At 44.7% G+C, this 16779-nt stretch overlaps 1 protein-coding gene across 8 annotated transcripts in view; it reads left to right on the forward strand.

The window, feature by feature from the left end:
- The window catches only part of SH3GLB2 (SH3 domain containing GRB2 like, endophilin B2), a 149217-nt gene that overhangs the window by 59965 nt on the left and 72473 nt on the right, over nt 1-16779 (forward strand). For all 8 annotated transcript variants that reach the window (XM_040324692.1, XM_040324695.1, XM_040324698.1 and 5 more), the window contains exons 2-4: nt 5945-6086; nt 7430-7558; nt 12915-13048. In XM_040324692.1, coding sequence (XP_040180626.1) covers nt 5945-6086; nt 7430-7558; nt 12915-13048 — 405 coding nt within the window. The remainder of the gene's footprint in view (nt 1-5944; nt 6087-7429; nt 7559-12914; nt 13049-16779) is intronic.

The raw sequence follows: 16779 nt of genomic DNA on the forward strand, positions 1-16779 counted from the left end.
CAAAAGACAAGTGACAATCTGACTCCTGTGGGGGGAAGACTGTCCGCTTTCTCTTCTCAGTGGAGCCTTCTGACCAAGAGCCCCTTTGTGAAAAACATAGTTACACAAGGATACAGTCTGGAGTTTTCAGAGTGCCCTCCTTGCAGGTTTTATGTGACAACCCTACCAAGGGATCAGGAAAAAGCTTCCGCAATGATGAACCTTCTAAAGGATCTGATCCAACAGGAAGTTATGGTCCAAGTCCCAAAAGATCAGGAGGGAAGAGGGTTTTACTCCCACATATTCTTAGTAAAAAAGCCTTCAGGCAAATATCGCCTAATTTTGAACTTGAAGATCCTGAACAAAACTATAAGGTACAAGCACTTCCGGATGGACACCATTTATTCCATCACAAAGTTGTTAACACCAGAGTGCTTCATGGCCTCTCTGGATCTAAGGGATGCGTATCTACACGTGCCAATAGCGCAGGCCTCACAAAAGTTTCTACGCTTGGCAATAAACTTGGGAACTTCAATATGGCACCTCCAATTCAGAGCTCTGCCGTTCGGCCTCTCATCCTCACCAAGGATCTTTACAAAAGTGATGGCGGAAGCCTTGGAGCCTCTGAAACTGAGAGGGGTCTCAGTTGTTCCTTATCTGGACGACCTCTTATTCTTTGCAGGTTCAAGGGATCAGCTGGTTTCAGATCTCCAGACGTCCCAGGCTCATCTCGAGAGCCTGGGGTGGATATTGAATCTAGAAAAATCAAACCTAGACCCCTCACAGGAGATGAGGTTCCTCGGTTACACCATCAATTCAGTTCTACAGAAGGTGTTTCTCCCTCAAGAAAAAGTAGAAAAAGTAGTTTCTGCAGTGAGCCAGATTCAAACGAATCTCTCAGTGTCAGTACGTTCTGCCATGGCAGTCCTAGGTCAACTTACGGCCTCGATTCCTGCCATTCAATGGGCAAGGCTTCATTCCAGACCCCTACAGAGGAACATCCTACAGGAGTGGTCTCACCAGGAGTCACTGGAGAAAACCTTCTCTCTATCATCAAAGGTAAAACGGTCCCTCTGGTGGTGGAGAGATCCTTCCAATCTCACAAAAGGTCTCTCATGGGTCCTTCCCTCGGACAAACGTCTGACAACGGACGCAAGTTCGTGGGGATGGGGAGCCCACCTAGATGGACAGACCGCACAAGGGTCATGGACCAAAGTGGAGGCAAGGAGGTCATCGAATTGGCGAGAACTAAAAGCCATTTTTATGGGTCTCCTGGCTTTTCAACAGATGCTGAAGGGTTGTCATGTTCAAATTTTGTCGGACAACACTACAGCAGTGGCCTATGTGACCAGACAAGGCGGGACCAGGAGCCAGGGATTGATGGAGCTGGCCAATCAGTTACTGACTTGGGCGGAGAAAAATGTGGCCTCTTTGTCAGCAATCCACCTAAAGGGATCCCAAAACCTGCTGGCAGATCTTCTCAGCAGAAAGAAAGTAATAGAAGCAGAATGGAGTCTAAGTCAGGAGATTTTCAACATGATCTCCAAGGAATGGGGACATCCTCAAGTAGACCTTTTTGCCAGTCAGCAAAACACGAAAGTTCAAGACTTCTTTTCTCTCCACAGAGAAGACCAGGCGATAGGCATAGATGCTCTAGCCCATCCCTGGGATTACCATCTGTGCTACGCCTTTCCCCCCTTTCCCTTGATTCCTTTGGTCTTAAGGAAATTCAGAGAAGAGAAAACAGACCTAATTCTGATTGCTCCCTTTTGGCCAAAGAGGCCTTGGTTCGCAACCATACTGAACCTGGCCGCAAAACCTCCATGGAAGTTGCCTCCCAAGAAGGACCTTCTAACACAGGGATCTGTGTGTCACCCAGAAACAGACAGGTTACATCTAAGCGCTTGGTTTCTGAGGAAGACATTTTGAAAAATAAAGGCTTGTCGGACAAGGTTGTAAAAACTCTTCTGTCCAGTAGGAAGGAGGTAACAAGATCAATTTATCTTAAAGTGTGGAAGAAGTATAACTCATGGTGTTCTTCCAAGACCTTTCAAACTAAGAGTGTGGTCTCAGTGCTAGAATTTCTCCATGAAGGAATGGAAAAAGGACTTGCAGCCAGTACCTTAAAGACACAGGTAGCGGCTCTTTCTGTTTACTTAGAAAAAACTCTGTCCAGAGAACCTTTAATTTCCAGGTTTTTTAGGGCACTAGCTCGAAATAGGCCAGTGATCCTCAAAAGTTTTCCCAGTTGGGACTTATCGGTTGTACTACAAGGTTTGACGGGAGTTCCGTTCAAACCATTGGAAAATATTTCTTTGAAAAACTTAATCCTCAAAACAGTTTTTTTGGTGGCTATTACGTCAGCAAGACGAATCAGTGAGCTCCAAGCTCTGGCCATCACTGAACCCTTCCTAAGAATTTTTCCAGACCGAGTGATCCTTCAAACGGATCCTTCATTTCTTCCGAAAGTATCATCAAAATTTCACCGGTCACAGGAAATAGTGTTACCCACTTTTGCTTTAAACCCTTCTAATGCTGGAGAAGAAGCGTTCCATACACTAGACGTGAAAAGGTGTCTTTTACAGTTTCTTTCAGTCACCAGAGATTTCAGAAAGTCAAATGCTCTCTTTGTAGCTTTCTCAGGTCCCCGCAAGGGGGAAAAAGCATCCAAAAGTACTTTAGCCAGATGGCTTAAACTTGCTATTTCAGAAGCCTATAAAGCCAAAGGAGTCGTGCCTCCCTCAGGTATTGTGGCACACTCAACAAGGTCAACTGCAGTCTCCTGGGCCGAAAGAGCCGGCGCTACACCTGAGCAGATCTGCAAGGCCGCCACTTGGAGCAACTACTCAACGTTCCTAAGGCACTACAGGTTGGATCTATTGTCTGCCGCAGACCAAGCCTTTGGCAGAAAGGTTCTGCAAGCAGTAGTCCCACCCTAGGGTAAGTTACTTGTTTATCCTCTCCAAGGTTGTCCTGAAAGGCGACTGGAGAAAGACTTAGTTAGACTTACCGGTGACGGTATTTCTAAGAGCCTTTCAGAACAACCGCTGTTTCCCTCCCTAAATGTTAAAGTAATAAGTTATAAAATCTATCATGGTGTTGTGGTTTTCTGTGCTGTGTCTTCCAGAGAGTCGGACCACAATAACTGAGGCCATGGTGGAAGAGGAGGGCTTTTAAAGATTAGCATGTGTTTCCTAATGAAGAGGCGGAGCTGCGCTCTCTCCAAGGTTGTCCTGAAAGGCTCTTAGAAATACCGTCACCGGTAAGTCTAACTAAGTCTTTTTTCCATTTATTTTTAATTGCTGGCATTTTTTGTTTACATTCAGCTGTCAGTGGGGAAACCCGCTTACAGCTGATGAGTCAATGGTTGTTAAGGATGTGGCTCGCTCCTTAACAACCAGCTATTCTTCAGACAGAATTAGAATTGGTTGTCCAATTTTTGGACTGAAAATTTGGAATTCGTTAGAAAATAAAGAAACCAAACGACACTAAATGAATGTTTGTGTCCTGCACATGTCTGACTTTGTAGAACACAAACAAAACGGTCAAATTGGTCAATGTCGTAACAAAGTCGCACTCATCCAAAGTTGCATAAAGTTGATGATTTTTAAGTCGCACAATTGTGATTGGAATTTTTAGTGATTGTAAAGGCATAAGGTTTTTTTTTGTTTTTTTGTTTGTCTTTTGTTTTTTTTTAACCTTGATGCATTTTCTGTATTATGGTAAAAAAAAAACTTCCATGATGAGCTCCACTTCAGTGCCCCCAAATACTTACACGGGTCCTATCTTGATCCAGCACTGCACCGCTGCACTCTCTCTCCTCCTAGGATTCAAAGACAGAAGCCATTGTCTCCTGCTGCTGTCAATCAAATCCTGTGAGAAGGGAGCTGTGTGTGTGTCTGGCTCAGGAGCAAGCCTGCATGTGCGCCTCCATAGCAAGCTGCTTGAAGGAGGAGCCTAGCGCACCAGTGGAAGACCCCAGAAGTGGATTTTTGGGGCCGTTCTTTGCAATACCATGCATGTGCAGGCAAGTATAACATGTTTGTTTATTTTAATTTAACCACTTAAGCCCCGGACCTTTAGGCAGCTAAATGCCCAGGCCAGGTTTTGCGATTCGGCACTGTGTCGCTTTAACAGACAATTGCGCGGTCGTGCGACGTGGCTCCCAAACAAAATTGGCGTCCTTTTTTCCCCACAAATAGAGCTTTCTTTTGGTGGTATTTGATCACCTATGCGGTTTTTATTTTTTGCGCTATAAACAAAAATAGAGCGACAATTTTGAAAAAAATTCAATATTTTTTACTTTTTTGCTATAATAAATACCCCCCAAAAACATATATACATTTTTTTTTCCTCAGTTTAGGCCGATACGTATTCTTCTACCTATTTTTGGTAAAAAAAATCGCAATAAGTGTTTATCGATTGGTTTGCGCAAAATCTATAGCGTTTACAAAATAAGGGATAGTTTTATTGCATTTTTATTAATTTTTTTTTTTTTTTTACTACTATTGGCGGCGATCAGCGATTTTTTTTTTTCGTGACTGCGACATTATGGCGGACACTTCAGACAATTTTGACACATTTTTGGGACCATTGTCATTTTCACAGCAAAAAATGCATTTAAATTGCATTGTTTATTGTGAAAATGACAGTTGCAGTTTGGGAGTTAACCACAGGGGGCGCTGTAGGAGTTAGGGTTCACCTAGTGTGTGTGTTTACAACTGTAGGTGGGTGTGGCTGTAGGACTGACGTCATCGATCAAGTCTCCCTATAAAAGGGATCACTCAATCGATGCAGCCGCCACAGTGAAGCACGGGGAAGCCGTGTTTACATACGGCTCTACCCATTCTTCAGCTCTGTCCCGGATCGCTCCCCGAGGTAAGCCTCCCGCCGCCGCACGCAGCGGGGGGTCCCGATCGGACCCCCCACCCGCTAGAAGACAAGGACGTGTATATATACGCCCATCTGCCTGTACGTGCCATTCTGTGGACGTAAATAGGCGTGCGGCGGACGTTATGTGGTTAAAAAATGTATGCCTTTTAAAACCACTTTAAGTGTATATATAATATAGTTTGTAGACTTTTTTGGTAATTTTTACATAAAAAATTGCAGAATACATTTTGGCCTAAAGATTATTTATATATTTTTTTTCAAAATGTTCAGTCTTGTTAAATTGAAAACCCAGTGGTAACTGGTAATATCAAACTCATTTGGGTACAGTTTTGCATGTCCGAGTGTTTGTCAGTCAAAGAACCACAGCACTGAAAGCTGAAAAATGCCCTGGACTGTTAGTGGGTTTACATGTCGGTCCGCAAGTGGTTAAAGTAGACCTGCCATGCTGATTTCAATGCCTTTAATACATTCTTAGGGAAACACCTAGAAAAAGCATGCAAATCAGGAATCCACATGTTCTAATACTCATGATGGTTCCATGTCAGAGACCGCCAATTGGCTATATTCCCTAGATCAAAGGTGTTGAACACAAGGCCCATGGGCCGAATCCGGCCCTCCAGGCTATTTCATGTGGCCCTCGCACTTCTCCTACAGCTGCAGGAGAGCTCCAGTCCTCCTCCAGAGCCTCAGTTTCTGCTTTCAAGCAATGCATCCAGCTTTTTCCCAGCAGCAGCATAAGCAAAGGGGGGTGCACTGTGATGTAAGGGAGAGTGGGGGACTCAACTTCTGAGGGTGGGGTGGATCTTGACATCTAATGTAAGGGGAGGGGATGCGCTGGACATCTAATCTTGCAGATACAACCGGCCCTCTTGAGGGCAATCCTATTGCTGATGCAGCCCATGATGACATTGAGTTTGCCACCCCTACCCTAGATAGTGAACAACAATGGCTGTCGTCGTCCTTTTTTTTTTTTTCTCACAATACAGGTTCCGCAATCTCAATGACTAGTCCATGGGGACTGGGGTTAGTGGAAAACCTTGCTATCTCTTGATAATTCTTCCCTTTTTTTCAGTTTACAGAGGAGAAGTTTGGTCAAGCTGAGAGGACTGAGCTAGATGCTCACTTTGAGAACCTATTGACAAGAGCTGACAGTACAAAGAACTGGACTGAGAAGATACTGCGCCAGACAGAGGTTCTCTTGCAGCCCAATCCTAGTAAGTAGACAAGCAGAAAACGTCTAAAATTCTAACCATCTGTGTCAAGGATGCCCATCCCCTTTCGCATTCCCAAGTATGCCATAACTCCTTGGTGCCCAACCTTTTGAGGAGCAAGGGCCACTTTAGCAACTTTGTAATCGCTCGCGGGCCACAATGAGTGTAGCGGGTGGATGGCAGGTCTGTGTCCACTCTGCATATGTAGAACAGACATGGATGCAGGCTGCTCTACCCTAAGGGCCCTCTGATCTGCCCAGACAGAAGGGGACAGATCCCCTTCTGTTTTTTTTAAGCAGATTGGATTGCAGATAGGTGGGTGTAAAAGGACACAAGTCTGTTTACATCTGCCGCTGTATAGAGGTGAATGGAGGGTCTGATTGGGTACGCCTGAAAAACAGACAGGCAGACCCGATCGGACCAATCATGTGAATGGGGCCTAAGGCTGCTTTCGCTCTGATGCACAGCGGTTTACCTGCACTGATGCGCAGCGGTTTACCTGCACTTCAACTGACCTCGATTTTCACTTCTTTCTCAGGATTCCTTCAGTTATCGCTGCTGTCCCCCAGGCAGTTATGGCTGGTGGCTTCTGCTGGCTGTCCTCCAGGGCTGGTACTGGTACTGCTGGTTGATACTGCTGTTGGGTACTGCCTGCTGGTACTGCTGGCAGATACCAATGGCTGCTACTGCTGGTGGGTACTGGTACTGCTGGTTGGTACTGGTACTGATGGCGGGTACTTTTGGTGGGTACTTTTGGCTGGTACTGGTACTGCTGGCGGTTACCGCTGGCTGGTACTGCTGGTGGCTACTAGTACTGCATAGCTGGTACTGCATAGCTGGCACTGGTGACTGGTACTTCAAGGCTGGTACTGGTACAGCTGCCATCCCAGATTGCAGGGGCATAGACGCAGAGCAGTGCTTCTTGTCACAGGCGGAGTGCATTTGGTATCACTCCGCCTGTGAAGGAGCCGGCACTAAACAGGAAGCATCGGCTCCGCTTCCTGTAGCGGCGGCTCCGTTCTTCACGCTGATGCTCGGAGATGGCAGGTCTGGAACCCACGATCTGGGCTTTCCGACCCGCCATCTGAGAGCAAGACGTGGCGGGCCACATTAGAGGGCGCCGTGAGCCTCATGTGGACCAGCGGTTGGGCACCCCTGCCTTAAGTTCTGCATTTGCAAAGTCCTCAAAGATCTACTTCCCATTACAATGTGCAGCATATCTGGAACCCTAGGGAATCCAAAGGCAAGCACTAGCATTCTAGTGTATCTGTTTTATGGTCATCTGTATTTCGATGAAAGCTTGAGATTAATTTCTGTGCTAACTTGTTATATACCCTGTATTGTAGGTGCACGGGTTGAAGAGTTCTTGTATGAGAAGTTGGACAGAAAAATCCCTTCTCGAGGGACCAATGGGGAATTGCTGGGCCAGTACATGACAGAGGCTGCCAATGACTTTGGACCAAGCTCCCCTTATGGTAAGTGGTATGAAATGTAGAATAGGATGAAGCAGAAGAGTTGGATGTAATCATGTAAAGCTGTTGAAGTTAATGCAAGCTTTTTAGGCAGCGTTACTATGTCATAGGAAGCCTACTGGGGTCTTTAACAAATCAGTAAACAGGTCACTGATATTCTAGTTATACAGTAGATGCTGCTGGCTCTGGCTTCTCCTATTTTCTAGACTCCAATTGGCTCTAATAATCCATCAGAAGATGGGTACACTGTAGTCATAAAGGGATGGACATGGTCAGCAACAATACTCAGGCAGGCCTTGGCATTTAAACAATGCTCAATTGGTACTATGGGGCCCAAAGTGTGGCAAGAATACATCCCCCACGCCGTTACACCACCAGCCTGAACCATTGATGCAAGGCAGGATGGATCCATGCTTTCATGTTTACGTCAAATTCTGACCCGACCTTCTGAATATCGCAGCTGAAATCGAACCTCTTCAGACCAGGCAACATTTTGCCAATCTTCTATTGTCCAATTTTGGTGAGCCTGTGCGAATTGTAGCCTCAGTTTAGTGTTCTTAGCTGACAGGAGTGGCACCCGGTGTGGTCTTCTACTGCTGTAGCCCATCTGCTTCATAGTTTAATGTGTTGTGCATTCAGAGTTGGTATTCTGCATACCTTGGTTGTAACGAGTGGTTATTTGAGTTACTGTTGCCTTTCTATCATCTCAAACAGTAGATCAGCAGATTTTGAATTACTCAGACCAGCCCGTCTGGTACCAACGATAAAAGAAATAACAAAAAAGAAGCAGGCGCCACTAGGTGAACTGTACAGCTTTTACTCAGTGTTTGAAATAAAAGTACTCACATTAAATTAAGGAATTCAGGCATGTAGTTGTTGTCCTGCGATTCGTCCGGGTCCAACCGATAGATGTGAGTATCCTTGGGTCTCTATCACAGCGCTGGTGTTGTGCTGTGTTTGTAGATGTAATCTTGCTGGGTCCATACGCTTGATTGTAGGGGTTGTAAGTGTACAGATGTGCCGATGGAGACGCCGGAGCGCACGTTGAAGCGCACGCTTGTGGATGCTATGGTTGCGGGGAGAAAGATGACGTCATCGCCTGGGGACAGCAATGTGCGACGCGTTTCCGTGCATGTGCTGTGGTTCGATGGGGAAACGTACACACAGCGCGCACCTTTGTCAAGCTGCTTGACAAAGGTGCGCGCTGTGTGTACGTTTCCCCATCGAACCACAGCACATGCACGGAAACGCGTCGCACATTGCTGTCCCCAGGCGATGACGTCATCTTTCTCCCCGCAACCATAGCATCCACAAGCGTGCGCTTCAACGTGCGCTCCGGCGTCTCCATCGGCACATCTGTACACTTACAACCCCTACAATCAAGCGTATGGACCCAGCAAGATTACATCTACAAACACAGCACAACACCAGCGCTGTGATAGAGACCCAAGGATACTCACATCTATCGGTTGGACCCGGACGAATCGCAGGACAACAACTACATGCCTGAATTCCTTAATTTAATGTGAGTACTTTTATTTCAAACACTGAGTAAAAGCTGTACAGTTCACCTAGTGGCGCCTGCTTCTTTTTTGTTATTTCTTTTATCATATGTACTTGGAGTGTTGCTTCAGCTCCCCCTGCATGGCTGCCCGGTAAAACAAACTGTCACTCATGGTACAAGCTCACCTAGCTTACAGGACTTATTGCTCAGAGGGCTCTCTTTTTCCTTTACAGGATTTACCACATGCGCTTTATTGTATATAATCGTCTGGTACCAACAACCATGCCACGTTCAAAGTCACTTAAATTATATATTTTTTATGTATGTGTATATATAACAAAAAATGTATCTTACAAACATATCCGTCACATTTTTGTAAATTTTTTTTTATTGAATCTTCTCATGTGACAACCCTGAAGAAATGACACTTTGCTACAATGTCAAGTAGTGAGTGTACAGCTTGTATAACAGTGTAAATTTGCTGTCCCCTCAAAATAACTCAACACACAGCCATTAATGTCTAAACCGCAGGCAACAAAAGTGAGTACACCCCTAAGTGAAAATGTCCAAAGTGTCAATATTTTGTGTGGCCACCATTATTTTCCAGCACCGCCTTAAAGCGGAGGTTCACCCTCAAAATGAACTTTCCAGCATCCTTAAAGCGGAAGTAAACCCATCAATTTAACAGTTTGAAAAAGCAGTTACATTCCTGGCATGCCGGGAAAGCTAACTGTCACATTGATTGTGCTCTCAACCAAACTGTCAAACCATCCAATGGCTGGTGTCATAACTGATCACATGTGCAGCATCATGGCAGTTGAAGATTAAACAGAGGCCAAGACACGCCTTAGCAGCCGTCAATCAACTCCTCTTCGCTTAGAAACGCCCATTCCCCGCAGGATTCCCCGCTCGGAGCCGGAAAACAAGGGCTCATATAACGATAAGTACAAGTAAAAAAAAAAAAAAAAACAGCATACTGCAGATGTTAGCAGTATGCTACAGCTAATGTCAAAAAGTGGATTTTTGGGTGAACCTCCGCTTTAACCCTCTTGGGCACTTGTAGCTCCCCAGTGCTGGCAGCACTCACGCAGCCCCAGACCAAGTCACCCCCACCACGCTTGACTGTAGGCAAAGACACCATTGTCTTTGTATTCCTCACCTGGTTGCCGCCACACACGCTTGACACCATCTGAACCAAATACCCGTATTTATTCGAGTATAACGCGCACACGTGTATAACACGCACCCCTAATTTTCGATTAAAAATCTGTATAAAATCATTGTAATTGCCAAAAATCATTTATTGTATGTATTGTATGTCCAGCCATGTCCCCCGTATGTCCAGCCATGTCCCCTGTATGTCCAGCCATGTCCCCCATATAACCAGCCATGTCCCCTGTATGTGCAGCCATGTCCCCCATATAACCAGCCATGTCCCCTGTATGTGCAGCCATGTCCCTGTATATGCAGCCACCTACTGTTAATCACCGCGGCGCGGGAACATTACAGACAGCGTTCGTTTGAACAGCTGTATTCCCTGCCGCGCATAGACACTCCCCCTTGCTCGCGATTGGACAGATCCGTCCAAGGGGGAGTGTCTATGCGCGGCGGGGAAAACAGCTATTCAAACGAAAGCTGTCTGTAATGATCCCCGCGTGGCGGCGGGGGGAGGGGGGAAGTATTCTAGTATCGGCGGTATTAGCGGGAGTAAGAGTACTCCCGCTAATACTCGGTTTCGGTCCCGCCACTGTCATCCCACCCCAGTCCTCGTGTATAACGCGCACCCAAAACTTTGATTTTTTTTTTTGGGTATAAAATTTTGCGTGTTATGCTCGAATAAATACGGTAAGTTTATCTTGGTCTCATTAGACCACAGGACATGGTTCCAGTAATCCATGTCCTTAGTCTGCTTGTCTTCAGCAAACTGTTTGCAGGCTTTCTTGTGCATCACCTTTAGAGGATGCATTCTTCTGGGATGATAGCCATGCAAGCCAATTTGATGCAGCGTGCAGCGTATGGTCTGAGCACCGACAGGCTGACCCCCCCACCCCTTCAACCTCTGCAACAATGCTGACAGCACTCGTACGTCTATTTCCCAAAGACAACCTGTGAGGACCCATGAATCAGATGGAGACTGAAAATGCAGTAAAAATCACAACTTTTAATATAGTGGTAAAAATGGTAAACGCAGTCAAAACATAGCCAGGGTTCAGTAATCAAAACAGGTAGTCAGTGCAAGCCAGTAAATCTGGAAGCCAGAGATTAGCATAGATGGAGACAGCACACTTAATCGGGAACCAGAAGGGATGTAGCCAGGCAAGTCTTTACCAGGTACACAGCAGAGAATCTTCAGATATGTTGACTAAGGTGAAGGCATGGAAGATATGAACCAGGCAGTTTAAATAACCAGAAGGGGCTGGCTGATGAGCAGGAAATGATCACCAGGTGAGGCACTGAGGAACAATGAGTGCTGGCAATTAACCGACAGCTGAGCACTGAGAAGGGAGTCCTGACACAACCTCTGGATATAACACTTGGCACATGCACACAACGTCTTTGGCTGATCTTGGGGAGGTCTGTTCTGAGTGGAACCTGCCCTGTTCAACTGCTGTATGGTCTTGGCCACCGCGTTGCAGCTCAGTTTCAGGGTCTTGGCAACCTTCTTATAGCCTAGGCCATCTTTATGTAGAGCAAGTGAGAGTGATGACACCAAATTTAACACACCTGCTCCCCATTCACACCTGAGACCAGAAGGGTTTTCTCCTTTTTTTGATGCTTTGCTAGTCTCTAGCTGCAGCTGTCTTCAGTTTTTCTTTGTGGGTATTTCTGCCTTTTAGTTTTACCTTCAGCAAGTGAAATGCATGCTTAATTGGGTTGTGATCAGGTGATTGACTTGGCCGTTGCAGAATTTTCTACTTCTTTTCTTTCAAAAGCTCCTGCGTTGCTTTTGCAGTGTGTTGTGGATCATTGTCCATCTGTACTGTGAAGCGCCGTCCAATCAACTTTGCTGCATTTGGCTGATTCTGGGCTGACAGTATATCTCTAAACACTGCAGAATGCATCGGTCTGCTTCTGTCTTCTGTCACATCAATAAATAACAATGACACAAATTTTTGTGCCCCTTACACAGCTTTAGGCCTGTCCCCCGCCCCCGCATGAGCCCGACCACCACCATTCCCCAGGGTTTGCCCACGGGCCATCCTACCGAACCCGCACACAGGCCACCTTACCTGTATGCACTCAGCACCCCACCTCAACAACAAGGGACCTTGCACAGCCACCAGGGGCCCCGAATAGCCACTTGAGAAGGAAGGGGTTGGACAGTTTTACGTGGAGGGGGGTGCCTGATTTTAGTCTTACTTAGGGCAGCACCACACCAAAATACACCACTGCATACACAAATCTGTACACACACTTTTATACAAGCTGTACACTCACTACTTTACATTGTAGCAAAGTGTAATTTCTTCAGTGTTGTCACATGAAAAGATAGAATAAAATATTTACAAAAATGATAGGGGTGTACTCGCTCGTGTGAGATTGTGTGTGTGTGTGTGTGTGTGTATATAATATACAAATCCACATCGTATACACAGCAACACGCACATTTCCTAGACACTTACTTTAGGTTGCACCCTACATGTTGCCAATTCAGAGCCTGGCTCTCACTGCCCAGCTGATAAAACTAATGGTGATGTAACTGGAGCCTGTGGCCAGACCATGTCCTCACCTTAATTGCATTGTGCTCTCCTTGTGCTCTTGGCTGGCTTTTAATCTGATTCTATGTACAGCAGTACAGCCATGTCTGTCACATCCCACCAATCTAATTTGATATCTTTCCTCTTTCACCCTCAGGACAAACGCTCATCAAGGTTGGAGAGACTCAGAAGCGTTTAGGAATTGCTGAGAGAGACTTCATTCACTCTTCTTCAATCAATTTCTTGACCCCTCTGCGCAATTTCCTGGAGGGTGACTGGAGAACTATTTCTGTAAGTTTTTTTTTTTTTTTTTTTTTTGGTTGGTGACAAGGGAAATGGCAGTGAGAATTTTGACTATGGTGCCAGCAACAAATCAACTCATCCCTCGCGTTTCTAAATGTTAAAGGAAATCTAAAGGGGTCATATAATTGGCTGTTTTTGTCTTTCACAGTTTTTTTTGTGAAGCTCTTTGTGATTCCTGCCACTGCTTTTATTACAAGAAAATGATTATTGACCTTACATACCTGTTCAGTTTGGTGGGCAGTGACTCTACTAAAAGTGGTCTTCCAATTTTTATTATGTGTTTTGGAATAGCAAAACTCTTTGCTGTACCAATTGATGCCCCTAGTACCCACTAGGGACCTCTGACCCTAAAATGGTAAAAAAGGCTTTAAAGAGTTCTTTTATTCTTGGTTCTGACAGTCCATTCCACCCCGTTCCACAACCTAGCGAGGCAAGTTTAGTACTTTTTGGGGCCCTGAACTTCCTGCTGTATTAATGCTGTGCTTATATTGATTGTAAAATTAGTGACAATATGAAAGATTTACTTTGTGTCATCTCATTTTTAACAACTTGCCATTCACAGTCAGTTTATAAGTGGCATGGAACTCAAGTGCTTAAAAGAAGCTTGCAGCAGCCATGGGCTTAGAGCTTAGTATATAAAAAATGTAAAACAAATGTGGAGATGTTGCTATAGCAGCCAATGAGATTTTATCTTTTAATTAAAGATGAAAAATCTTGTTGCTATGGGCGATGGCTTTGTTTTCACAAACTGCAATGAACAATCTTTGCAGTCTTTCCTCTGGGGTCATATGGACTGTAATGTGTTATTACCTCAGTTCCCAGTCTTTCTTGGATGACCTATCACAAGAGCACAATGACTGCGTTCAGAGTGGAAAGGAAAAACAAACCTGAAATATGCATGAATGGAAAATCCATCAATAAGTCTAATTATGGGACTGGACCTCCTTTCCGCATGATGTACTGCCATTGCATTTGTTTAAACAATTACTGGGTATATCTTCCTGCATTAGCACTTGCTATGATAAGTGATCTGTTGCTACAGAGGTGAATGATGGAACTCCTCTAACTCCACCCTCCCTATGCAGAATACAAGAGTAAAAATAATCCATAATTGTAATGTGTAAATCCTAACCATGCTTTTCTTTTATTTGTTCCCTTTTGGCCTGTTAATTATACAATTAAGTGTTTATCTGTTCAATATGTGCAAAAAAAAAAAAAAGTTAATCTTACCAGAAATCTTAGGCGCTGATAACTTCCTGTGCTCTCTGACTGTTCTGCATTCTTGTCTGGGAACATTGTCCCCTGTGATGTCTAAATTACAGAAATTCTCCTCCTCCTTCTCCTATGTTGTATAAAAGAGGAAGGGAGCACATTCTAGACCTGTCCTATTGTCCTAGCGTGATAATGGTGCTTCTCTATAGATACAGTATAGTAAGTGAGCATTGGCACCCTATGACAGGAAGTGTGTCACTGGCAGGATCACTAGGTTAAAATAAAGGAAGAAAAGTCTGGAAAAAAAACCAAATGCAGACACCACACCTTAGGACTGGTAAGCTACAAAATATTACATTTTTGTTCCTTTTCTTGGATACACTTTAATTTAAATAAAGATGCCTCCCTCCCCTAACTCCTTGCTGCCAGTGAACACATTAAACACTGTAGATGATATTTACCGCTCATACAATAATATATTATCATACGTTTTTACAATAGCTTTTTTTGTGATCTCATTAATTCCTATCAGCTCACAGCAAACACATCAGGGGTCAAGTCCTGGGGAAAAAAGTGTGGGAACTCCCACCCAAGATCCACTCCCCCACCCAAAAAAAAAAAATTATACGCTCCTATGCATAATTACTAAACCGCATGTTTTTTCGATCCACTGTACCTTAGTAATCCTTTGTTACTGGCCGCTTCCTGTATATGGGTTCTTTCTAAATCCCGCGATAACTCGCAGCAGACCTCCGCAATGTCTCCTGGGAACAATGACAAAAGCTCCCAGGAGACATTGCGGCATTGACGGAATACCCGCACACTACCCAAAGAATCCATATACAGGAAGCGGCCAGTAACATAAAGGATTACTAAGGTTCGCCTGCCCCTGACAGTGACTCGAGCTGGGCATCGCCGCTTAGTGAAGGATTGGCTCGGGTGGCTCAGCTGCTCTAGTCCTGCAAAGGGAACGGAGTTCCTGCTGTGAAAAAAAGTGCAGGAACTCCGTTCCTGCAGGACTTGAGCCCTAAAACACATGCTTGTCTGTCTGATTATTTTCACAAACAGATCGTTTTCATTTGAATGTGTGCAATGAAAGGAGAAAAGCTTCTAAAAATTAAAGGGACATTTCCTGTCAGAAACATGGGAATCTGCTATCACTGATTTCTCATTAGGCAAATGTTTGCCTGTCTGTCATGCTTCAGTCACTGGCCCGCAATAGACAGGCAGATACAGACCTCTTCCTTCAGAATGACATTTCTGACAGCATACTTGTTCTTGGTCAGTGACGCATACATTTTTGAAGCCAGTAGATATGTATAACAGCCAGAGAACTAGCATTTTCAGAAGGGGGGCAGCTAAAAAACATAAGGAACTATCAAGAGGCTTTCTTGCAAAATATATATTTTTTTTATTTTGGATTGAGACAGGTAGGATTAGAATTGAATTGCTAAAATTCAGATGACCAGCACTCCAACCCATGTTTATGTGGACAAGGGCCTCTTCCTGACTACCCTGGCCGGTGGTTGTCGGGTCTGTGGGTGGGGGGCTCATCGGCATCTGGAAGCCCCCCTTAACAAGGGGGCCCCCCAGATACCCCTCCATGTGAACGGATATTGGGTACATCCTAGCAGTGAAAAGTTAATAAAACAAGAGCCGGTTTTTGACAAGTCCTTTATTAATAGCTCTGAGCTTTCTTCTCCCGCTGCCATCTTTCCCGGTACCATCTTCTTCCTTGCCATCGGATACTCGTTAGAAGAAAAAAAGCAGATTTTTTTTCCCCCTGCTGTGATGTCCATACGGTATGGATTTTTGGCGGGGCTGGACTCATTTTTTTTTTTTCTTCAATTTTGGCTTGGAGGACTTTTTTTCCCCCCGCTAGTGTTTGTTTTTTGTTTTTGCCAGCAATATTTTATTTTATTTTTTTACATGACTCAGGTCGGCCCCCTCTTTAACAACCAGCTATATACAGTGTGTTTTTAATGAGGGGAAAAAAAAAAGGGGTTTACAAACGGATCATCCGCTAACATCCGTTTTTTGTCTGTTGCTTTTTTTAACCACTTCAGCCCCGGAAGATTTGACTGCTCAATGACCAGGCCATTTTTTTGTGATACGGCACTGCGTCGCTTTAACTGACAATAGCGTGGTCCTGCGACGCTAGACCCAAACAAAATTCTTCCTTTCCCCACAAATAGAGCTTTATTTTGTTGGTATTTTATTACCCCTGCGGTTTTTATTTTTTACGCTGTAAACAAAAGAGCAACAATTTAGAAAAAAAAAATGTCTTTTACATTTTGTTATAATAAATGCCCCCAAATTTCTTCATCAGTTTAGGTCTAAAAGACCCTGCATTTCTCCCCTGTATTTCACAGAATTTTTTCCAATGCAGATCGCATTGCAAAACACCCTTTCTCTGCAAAACGAGCCAGGGACACCGAGAACGTGACCCGGAAGTGACGTCGGAGACATGGCTTTCTGGGTCACTGCAAGAAGGGGAGGAGAGCAGA

The sequence above is a fragment of the Rana temporaria genome, chromosome 9, assembly GCF_905171775.1.
Source record: "Rana temporaria chromosome 9, aRanTem1.1, whole genome shotgun sequence".
NCBI classification, from domain to species: Eukaryota; Metazoa; Chordata; class Amphibia; order Anura; family Ranidae; genus Rana; species Rana temporaria.